The sequence below is a fragment of the Mobula birostris genome, chromosome 26 (assembly GCF_030028105.1).
Source record: "Mobula birostris isolate sMobBir1 chromosome 26, sMobBir1.hap1, whole genome shotgun sequence".
In the NCBI taxonomy this organism is placed as follows: Eukaryota; Metazoa; Chordata; class Chondrichthyes; order Myliobatiformes; family Myliobatidae; genus Mobula; species Mobula birostris.
This window is the reverse complement of record NC_092395.1, coordinates 27,049,043-27,059,309: the sequence shown is the minus strand read 5'-3', so window position 1 is coordinate 27,059,309 and position 10,267 is coordinate 27,049,043. Positions and strand designations below refer to the sequence as shown.

General features: G+C 46.1%; 1 protein-coding gene across 2 annotated transcripts in view; it reads left to right on the top strand.

Moving 5' to 3' along the window:
- The first annotated feature begins 1,794 nt into the window (after nucleotides 1-1,794).
- The window catches only part of map1sa (microtubule-associated protein 1Sa), a 44,211-nt gene continuing 35,738 nt past the window's right edge, over nucleotides 1,795-10,267 (top strand). For both annotated transcript variants that reach the window (XM_072243938.1, XM_072243937.1), the window contains exons 1-2: nucleotides 1,795-1,954; nucleotides 3,841-3,942. In XM_072243938.1, the coding sequence (XP_072100039.1) occupies nucleotides 1,813-1,954; nucleotides 3,841-3,942 (244 nt within the window). In that variant the 5' untranslated portion in view covers nucleotides 1,795-1,812. The remainder of the gene's footprint in view (nucleotides 1,955-3,840; nucleotides 3,943-10,267) is intronic.

Below are 10,267 nucleotides of genomic sequence, written 5' to 3'. Positions count from 1 at the left end.
TTTGCGGCGCAGGTCAGACCCTCCGGCCCAGCCCGTCCAAGATAACTGCTTAAACCAAGCCCACACCCCTCTCCATACCTTTCCTATCCATGTATATGTGTAAATGACCTTTAAACATTGCAATTGGAATAGTTTCTACCACTCCCCCTGGCAGTTCGTTCCATACACCCACCAGATTGTGAAAACCTTGCCCCTCAGAACCCTGTTCCCCTCTCGTTTTAAACCCTTCAGTTGAAGATTTTCCAGTCCTGGGAAAAAGACTGTGACCATTAACATCACGCTGGTCTCCTGAACATCTTCTTTACTGATTCATATTTCCAACATCTGGAATATTTTAGTTTTGCCCCTTCGTTCAGAAAAGTCAATCAATTCATGTGACTGATTCCGCCTTAATTCACGGACACCTCGGGACTCCCGCGCTCAGCTGTGCACAGATACCATTAGCTGAAGATCCAGAAAAAAATCTGCAGATTAAAAGATCTAAAGTAAATACAGAAATTGCAACAAACTTTGATGGAAACAAATAGTTTTAAAGCTTAAAAAAAAATTAACATCTCAGCTCAAAGACTCGTCATCAGAACCAACCAGATGTTGATGTCAGTTTCACAGGGAAACGACCACTAATTTTAACGGTTTCCCGTTCAATCCTGCCGAAAACTCCGACTGCTCTTCTGGATTACCCCAGTCATTTGGGGCACGCCCACATGTCTAATAACCCAGATAACTCAGAAGCAGAAATGCGAAACTTTATTTAACTGTTCACACGGGAGAATGGAGATGCCGGAATCTGGAGTATCATCGCTGCTGGAGGTGCAGCATCTGCATGTGGTGGTGGCGTTGGGGGAGGGGCGTAGGGATTGGGACGTCCTGATGCAGGGTTTCAGCACGAAACGTCAATATTTCCTCTCCGCCTCCCTCCTCCCAGAAGCTGCTCGCCCAGCTGCGTTCCTCCAGCAGATTGTTCACTGAAAGTGCAGCAAGCCAGAGAAGTTAAGGAAGAACGACTAGCTTCCAATCTTCACCCTGAATCGATTTGAGAACAATCATCTTTTACATCCCTATTCCGAGTGGCGCTGTCCTCAATCCTTCTACCTCGTGACTTCAGCATTCCTTTTTGCGGTTCCTCAATCTGCCTACTATAATTTTCACCAATTGGAATTGATTTATTACTATTTTTTATTAGGGTTATAGGTTTATTATTGTTACAGTGAAAAGCTCGTCTTGTATATTGCATACTTTTTTTTTCCAAAAATACTTTATTCAGAAATATTACAAAATAAAAATAATTACATACAGGAAAAGAAAACCATTCGTTGACTGTGAGTCCTTATTCAATACAGTTATTAACAATAAAAATTTTGCGTTGACTCTCTGTTCATTTACAAATGAAAGATGTTTACAGTAAATCATGCGTTTACTCTCAACCCTTGGTCAAGAGTTAAGACTTATTAACAATCAAATTGTATATTGCATACAGATCAAATCATTACACAGTGCATTGAGGTGGTGCAAGATAAACAATAGCAGAATGCATGATAAGGTGCAGGCAGACTCTCGTTAGATTTACCATGTTTACTCTGAGTTTGACGCGGGCAAGGAATTCTATTGCACTGTGGTGTAATTGCCAATAACCCATATTTGAATATGAATCTGACTGGGGGAAATCACGGGAAAGCGCGCCAGTGACTGTTTGAATACAAATACAGTTCGACTTCCGGCTCGCCGCTGATTGGCCGGCGGTGCGGTCATCCGCACAGTATAAAAAGGTGTGACGTCAGGGCTGCGGCTGCAGGCCGAGAAGGAGCGGCGTCAATGGCGTCCCCGCTGCAAGGAAGCGGCTCCGCGATGGAGCCCGTTGCCGGCGGCGTCCGCCGCAGAGCCTCCGCTCTGGTGGTCGTCGGCGAAGCCGGGAGACCGGAGCTTCTGCGCGACGTGATTGCACAGATCCAACGAGGTGGGGCTTCAATCCGGTAGCGAAGTAGGTGGTGGGAATAAAGCGGCGGATTCCCGGGGAAAGGGGGGTAACAGTCAGGTGGCGGGGTGCAAGAGATGGCCATTTGCAGCGGGGTTATTGCGCTGCCTGGGCCATTGCAATCTGCGTGGCCCCGTCCTGGGGCAGGACCGGTGAGTGGCCTACGTCGGGTATCAAAGCATCATGGATGGGGAGCTAGAACTTTGCAATGAGTAATAGCCCGCCCCTGAGCCTTTGGGACCTCTCTGAGGTATTGAGGCATTCGGGTCCCTGACAGCCACTCCGGGGGCATTGTAACTGTAACATGTGCCTTCAGGAGGGGGATTTGGGAGCCTCTCCGTCTCCCTTCCCTTAACGGCCGAGTTGGGCTGGGCTGCTAACAGTTTTGGTCAGCGCGATGAAGTCTTTGTTTTTTGCAGCTGACGTGGTGAATTTCGCCTTTCGGGTGTTTGGGGAAAACTCTCTGCGTTTTCCAGCCGCGCTGCGTTGCAGTCCGAGGCTGCAGCGTTGATTTTCCCCCCCTTGCTGGTGAGTGGAAGTGGTGGCCGAGGCCCTCTTTGTCCCGGGGTTGCTTTCCACGCGCCTTCACACTCGAGGCCGTTTTGAGAAACGTACTGCCGGTGAACAAAGGGCTGAGTTTACGCTCTTCCCCACCCACAGTGTCGGGGAATGCTTGGGGGAAACTTTGGTATCAACGTATCTGGGGGCATTCGTAACCCGAGCCAGCTCCCGCTTCACGAGCAGTTTTGAATCGCACGGCATATTCCCGCAGGAACGCCTCCTTGCGTCGGGTTTGCGGGCTGTTCTTTTTTCTGGGATGCAAAATAAACCTGGCATGTCGGGAGGGGAAATCGCGATCGCACTCCGAATGTGGAATCAGGATTAGTGACGGACTGCGGCCGCGGATTTGTCACTGTGTCATTTTCACCCTGTGGATGGAGCATGGTGTAATGCACCACGTCAGTTTCATTTCATGGATACAATGTCGGCGTCAAGTTCTGGGCGGATTTGGGAATAAGATGCGCTACTATTTTATGCTCGACCGAAGCAGCTGCAATGTCATCTTTATTAATGTCGTTAGTATTTCAGATATTTTGCAACATTAAAGGCCTTAAAACAATGCAAATTGCTTTTCCCTCCCCCTGTATGGCTGTGTGTATCTTCAGATAGTTTCGTTCTTTTAAAATAACCATTTCCTTGGTATCTGATACACTGGACAGTTTGCTATTTCCTCAAATAATAAAATATAGCCTCTTCTTGCTCATACTGTACAGCCCAGAGCATTTAAGACACCCATGAAGCGTTGCAGAGAGTAATTTGATTATCCGCCTGGGTTATTTACAATGGTGCGGTTGGGGGCAATGGTCTAAGTGGGCTCATTGTGAGGAAGGATTTTGTGGACTTCCTCCTGCTGAGTGAAATGGGTGCGTGACCATTCTCTGACACTGAGGGCACGTGTCTGTGTAAAGTCACTTCATGCAAATGCTTTAGTCTGGGGGAGGGGGAAGCTTGTGGAATACTGTGGAGAACTGGGATTGGAGTGCAAGTAATGATTGGGTCCTGGTGTGGGCAGGGATGGTTCAGTTCGGTACAGACCTTGGTTAGACCCCCATCTGGAGGAATAATTTGATTCTGGACCTTGGACCAGACTGACCAGTCTAAGATTGGGGGCACATTGTTCTCTTGATTGGATTTTGCCAAGGCTATGCACACCCTGAAGATGATCTCCTCCTGGGTTTCAGGTCCTTGGTTAAAAATCAATATCCCTTGATTTTGGATACCTTTCAGTGTAACTCTGAAACTAGAGCATCCGGATACCCAGGTCCTCCTTGCTGTGCACTGCCTCATTGTCTGCATTTCTTTGCTAGGAATCCTCTCCTGGGATATTGATGCTGCTGCCTACTGTCTGGATGCACAGTTGAAGCTCTTTGTCTCCAGGCACTCCGCAACATTTTCAGATGAAGCAAAGGGTAAGGCTGCAGCTTAATTTATTTGGAGCAATTCATGTGGCTTGTGCAAACTTTTCCCGGTCTTTGAAGCAGAACTCGGCTGTTTGTGAATTTTAAGCATAGTAAACCATGGGTATATTTTTTTCATTGAAAGGGAATGTTGCAGTCCTTTGAAATGGCTGTTGTCCAGTCAGCCCTTGGAATATTGCTTTGAAATTTGAAAGCGGTCCGCTTTTGTTTCAGGTTTGTAAAGTTTTAGAGCCCTGATCAAGGATGGGCTTGTGTTTTCATGTTTTTGGGGGATTTCTTAAATGAAAATGTGTGCTTCTGGGCTACGAAATGAATCCTGATATCCCGGAAGTCACTGTAGAACTTTTTAAGTAGACTCTTTGTTCTTCTGCAAAGAAGCATGGCAGCCGATCTGTGTGTATCAGGTTGTGGTGGAATAGTGTGTTCAACAAATGATTTGATGCAGAGGTGTTTTGATTGCATTGCAACAGAGTCAATTTGTAATGTAGGAAATGCAGAGGCTGATCTTTGCACAGAAAGATCCCACAAGCAGCAATAGCTAACCTTAGCAGTGATTGGAAACTGGTGCTGCTGGGGCCTGCGGGGAGAGCGAATAAACGCTGCCAGTCGGTGACCTTTCCTCAGAGCTGGAGCCATTAGACCAAGGGTTCCCAGCCTGGGGTCCATGAACCCTTTGCTTCATGATATTGGTCCATGGCATTGGGGGAAAATAACGTTGGGTACCCCTGCATTAGACTGAGTTGTGCATGACTACTCGTAAACTGCAAGTATAGGGAACGGGAGCGAGGAAATGGCCTATCTCCACTTTGGCCAAAGTGGGATGAATGATAGCATCCTTGTTAATTGAACAGGAGGGAGAGCGAACTAGTCTGCGACAAGTGATTGAATGACTGAGATGATCTGGGGTAACGTACAAAATGCCGGAGGAACTGGGCAGGTCAGACAGCATCCATGGAAAGGAATAAAGTGTCAACTTTTTGGTCCAAGACCCTTTGGGACTAGGTCTTGGCCCAAAATGACAACACTTTCTTCCTTTCCATGGATGCTGTCTGACCGGACTTCCTCCAGGTTGTGTGTGTTCCTCTGGATTTCCAGCATCTGTAGAATCTCTTGTGTTGATTATTTGGGGATACATATTAGCAAGGGGTGGTGTGCTTGGTCTTTAAAGTGCTGCCATGCAATCTTTATTTTATAAGAACGGTTGGGGACTGTGTCAATATTGCACTGAAAATCCTAATGAAGTGGCAATCCTGTGGTCTGCAGTACTGAACGGCAGGCTTGACATGCTATGCGGTTTTCTGCTTTTGTTTTTTTTTGGTTTCCTTGTTTTCCATGGGGAATTTTCTGTGCATCCATGAACAATGGACGTGAGAAATACCATGTGATATGTCCGTGGGGACTTAATTTTCCTACATATCCTGGTGTGCCTGTCGCTCGTTGGTTTGCACTTTTGAGTCGGGAGAAAACGGGCTCCAAGTCCCATTGGAGAAATCAAGCCCATCGCCCCAGTGAGATCCTGAGAGCAGCACTGCCCAGGGTGCAGTGTTTCAGATGCAAAGCAAAACACAGGCTCTGAATGGTCAAGTCCGCTGGCAATACCTGAAAAAATGGGATTTTCAATGTTATACCAACTTCACTAAAACACATGGTTGTTGACGGAAGTTCCTTCACAAATTGACAGCTTTTCCTACCTTGCAACCACACTTCCAGTAGCTTATTGGTCGTAAAGTTCTTTGTGACATGAGAATCATTAAAAGTCCATTGAAAGTTTCATAGATTCAACTTTTTCTAATGAAATGGGGAGGAGGGGGTTGGCAATGCCAGATGCCTGACTGTTGGAGGCAGGTGTTCAGACTCTGACTCAGGAAGGAATGCTGGGCGTCTTGCCCACTTGAATTATTGTCCTAATGTTTTCTTGTGGCGGCCTCTCCACCCTGTTGGTACGGTTTGAAAAGGCACTGAGCAGTGTTCAGTTCAGAAATGTCCTTGGGTGGACAAACTCCCAATGACTACACGGGCCAGGTCTACATTTACAGACGCCACAAAAAACCTTGCATTCAGTACAAGGTTGTACCAAATATAGCAATCTTAACATTGGAGCTGACTATTCAATCCCACATTCTGGCTTCCTTTTGGAGGGCAGCTTTATTCAACTATCAACCTGCTTGAAAGTGAAATAAATATTGGCATTTTCCCAATAATCATTTTGGCAAGAGTAATTAGCTGTACTGCAGGCAAGAAGCACTGCTGCTGCGTTGAACAATTTAAGTTCTTTGACACAACATTCAGTGGGCTGGTCCTGCATTGATAGGGCAAGGACAGCTGAAATCTCTGGAGGGTGAGCTGTCGGTCACGGGAGGCTCACCTGCCCTGTTGACTGCAGATTCTAAAGTCAGAACTCGGTGGCGTTTATCCGTGATGCGGGTGAGAAAGCGGAGAATAAGGACAAACTGCCTTTGTGGTGGTGGACCTGATATAGGAGCTCAAGATGGACATGGTATGACGGTGGTTGTGTTACTGGGCGTTCGATCCAGAGAGCAGTGTGCTGTTGATTGGTGTCGAGTCCCACCACATCAGCTGGGGAATTTAAATTTGAACTAAAACAAAACATAGTGTCCGGAACAGTGGTTGTGGTGTCAGTAGAACCATACAAGGGGTGATTGATAATTTTGTGGCCTAAGGTAGGAGGAGTCAATTTCAGAAAACCTGGCACATTTATTTTTCAACATAGTCCCCTCCTACGTTTACACACTTAGCCCAGTGGTCGTGGAGCATACAGATCTTGGGCCTCCAGAAAGTGTCCACAGATGGGTGACTGATAAGTTTGTGGCCTAAGGTAGAAGGAGATGAGTTATACAGCTCTCGTTACATGCACATGCATTTCAACTCCTTGAGTGGTTATGCAGAAAGTTTGAAGTTAATAACTCATCTCCTCCTACCTTAGGCCACGAATTTATCAATCACCCCATATGAGTTATTCTCTGATCAGTTATTAACTTCAAACTTTCTGCATAACCACTCAGAGTTGACCTGCATGTTCGTGTAACGAGAGCTGAATAACTCATCTCCTTCTACCGTAGGCCACAAGCTTATCAATCACCCCTGCTGTGGACACTTTCTGGAGGTCCAAAATCTGTATTCTTCACGACCGCTGGACTAAGTCTGTAAATGTAGGAGGGGACTATGTTGAAAAAATAAATGTGCTAGGTTTTCTAAAATTGACTCCTTCAACCTTAGACCACGAACTTATCAATCACCCCTCGTAGCTGGCTTACTGGTGATTTGGGAAAAGAAAACTGATCTTGCCCAGTCTAGCCAGTGAGCGACAAGGCCGTGACATGACCACATCATTGTTTTTCTTTAACTTGCAAGGACAGCATTAATTACTTGCTCCTGAGCACCCCAGAAAACAAATGGCTTCTTTGGCATTTACAAGGCCAGCAATATGCTGGTTCTTTGGCCTTGTGAATGCCAAGGAAACTATTTATTTTCTGGGGTGCTCAGGAGCAAGTAATTAATGCTGTCCTTGCAAGTAAAAAAAAAACAATGACGTGGTCACATTTTGGCCATCAGTTGTCTAGCCATGTAGGCTTCCTGCAAATTAAGTATCCAGTCCTAATGGGGTTCCTGTCTAACCTGACATGAGACCTCATCAACTTAGACTCTAGCCAACCTTGTCTCATGATGGAGGGGTGAGTAAGAGAAGACGTAGATTTGAAGTAATAAGGAAAGTTTCCAGGATGTGAGGGAAAACTCTCCACAGGTTGGTCATACCTGTTGACAACAATGATGCCTCAAACCTTAAGTCAAACCATTTTCAGTTTCTTTGATATGTCCATCAGGATATCAGAATTGAAGATGTTCATATTTGTTGTTTCCATTGTCAGCTTTAATTTGTATTTGCTTTATTCGTTAGCTTTTTTGTAACTCAGTTAATACTCATCCTTGCTCATGCTACCCAAGTTTGGGTAGCATTTAGGTGCACATTAACTGCTGAATAACATGCTTCACAATCTCTTATTGACTGTCTCCAACAAGATGATCTTGTCGCTGATGGCAATCAGCATCCCCACCCCCACACAATCAATATCCTGCTGATCATCGTCAACCGAAAGCTCGAGCAACCAATTAAACTTTGTCTACGTGACCAGGTTATAGGCTGTGTATCGTGTGGTTTGTGCATTGCTCCTCACATTTACAAGATGAAAGCTAGGGATGTGATGGAACATCTCCACTTGAGTCCAGCTTTGACAGCACTCAAAGCTCAAGAGTATTCGGGACTGAGCAGTCCACTTGATATCCTGTCTACCAGCCCTCCCTGTTCATTTCACCCAGCATCTTGCTGCAGGGTCAATGCCACACGAGCACCTTCTCCAAAGGAGTTGGTGCGCTTCAAAGTTCCTCAACGACATCCAAAGGGAAGAGCAATAAATAGTGATTTCTTTTTTTTCCGCATTGGTGTCCTCATCATTGGCAATATGTAGACAACTTGCAAGCGGCGTTGGGTGGCAAGAATGGGGACTACAATTAGTTCAAGTTTATTGGCATTTCAGTTGTACACATGTACACTGTCAGATGACACAGCATTCCTCCAGACCAAGGTTCACAACACAGTACAAATAACTCTCACACAATACATAAGGTGATAGTACCACAAATAAATAATAAGGTGCATTTGCAAAACAAGTTTAAAAAGTAAATGGTGTGACACTACTGGTGCTTCATTTGTGGTGAGATCTGGATAGTAGCAAGGAGTTCAGTACTCTCACAGCCTGGGGGAAGAAGTTGTTTCCCATCTTGATGGTCCTTGTCCTAACGCTATGGCACCTCCTGCCTGACGGGTAGGGGTTCAAAGAGATTGGACAGGTGGGAGGGATCATTGACGATGCTCAGGGCCCTGCATACACAGCACTCCTGGCAAGTATCATGGATGGGTGGAAGAGAGAACCGATGCTCCCCTCAGCGTTCCTCACAATCCTTTGTAGGGTCTTGTGTTCGGGTGCCTTGCAACTCCCACGCCAGGTGACACAGCTGGTCAGGGTGCTCTCAGTGGTGCTCCTGTAAATATTGGTTAGATTGGGAGGCAGAACCCTTGTTCACCTCACTCTCCTCAGGAAATGGAGAGATACGCTGCTGTGCTTTCTTGACTAAGAAGGTGGTGTTGAGAAGCCAGGTGACATTGTCCGTTGTGTGCACTCTCAGAAACTTCATGCTTCCAGCTCTATGGAGGAGCCATCTATGTGCAGTGAGGAGATGTCAGCTTGCACTTCGTAAAATCCACAGTCATCTCTTTAATCGTGTCCACATTGAGACTCAAGTTGCTGTGCTCATACCATTCTACCAGTCACCCTGTGCGCCCTCTCATCGTTGTTGAGGCTAACCACTCTGTGAACTTGATTCAGTTGGAACTGGATCAAGCGGTCCAGTCATGAGTCAGCAGTGTGATGGAGCTAGAGATGTTGCCGATGACATAGGCTTCTTTCTGTTAGGGAGTCCAAGATCCAATTACAGAGAGGTATGTTGAGACTCGACAAGGCAGTTTACCCACCAGCTTCTGAAGGATGGCTCAGTTTAAAGTATTGGTGTTAGAGGTGCCGTTTTCCAGGTGGGTTGGACAGAGTGGAGTGTAGAGGCTATGGCATCGTCATTGAACTGATTTATGCGATGGAAATGGCCCAGTGTTTTCTTTACTTTATACTTTATTGTCGCCAAACAATTGATACTAGAACGTACAATCATCACAGCGATATTTGATTCTGTGCTTCCCGCTCCCTGGATTACAAATTGATAGTAAATAATAAAAATTTAAATCATAAATAGAAAATAGAAAAATGGAAAGGTAGTGCAAAAAAAACCGAGAGGCAGGTCCGGATATTTGGAGGGCACGGCCCAGATCCGGGTCAGGATCCGTTCAGCAGTCTTATCACAGTTGGAAAGAAGCTGTTCCCAAATCTGGCCATACGAGTCTTCAAGCTCCTGAACCTTCTCCCGGAGGGAAGAGGGACAAGAAGTGTGTTGACTGGGTGGGTCGTGTCCTTGATTATCCTGGCAGCACTGCTCCGACAGCGTGCGGTGTAAAGTGAGTCCAAGGGCAGAAGATTGGTTTGTGTGATGTGCTGCACCATGTTCACAATCTTCTGCAGCTTCTTTCGGTCTTGGACAGGTCAACTTCCATACCAGGTTGTGATGCACCCTAGAAGAATGCTTTCTATGGTGCATCTATAAAAATTAGTGAGGGTTTTAGGGGACAGGCCAAATTTGTTTAGTTTTCTCAGGAAGTAAAGGCGCTGGTGGGCCTTCTTGGCGGTGAACTCTG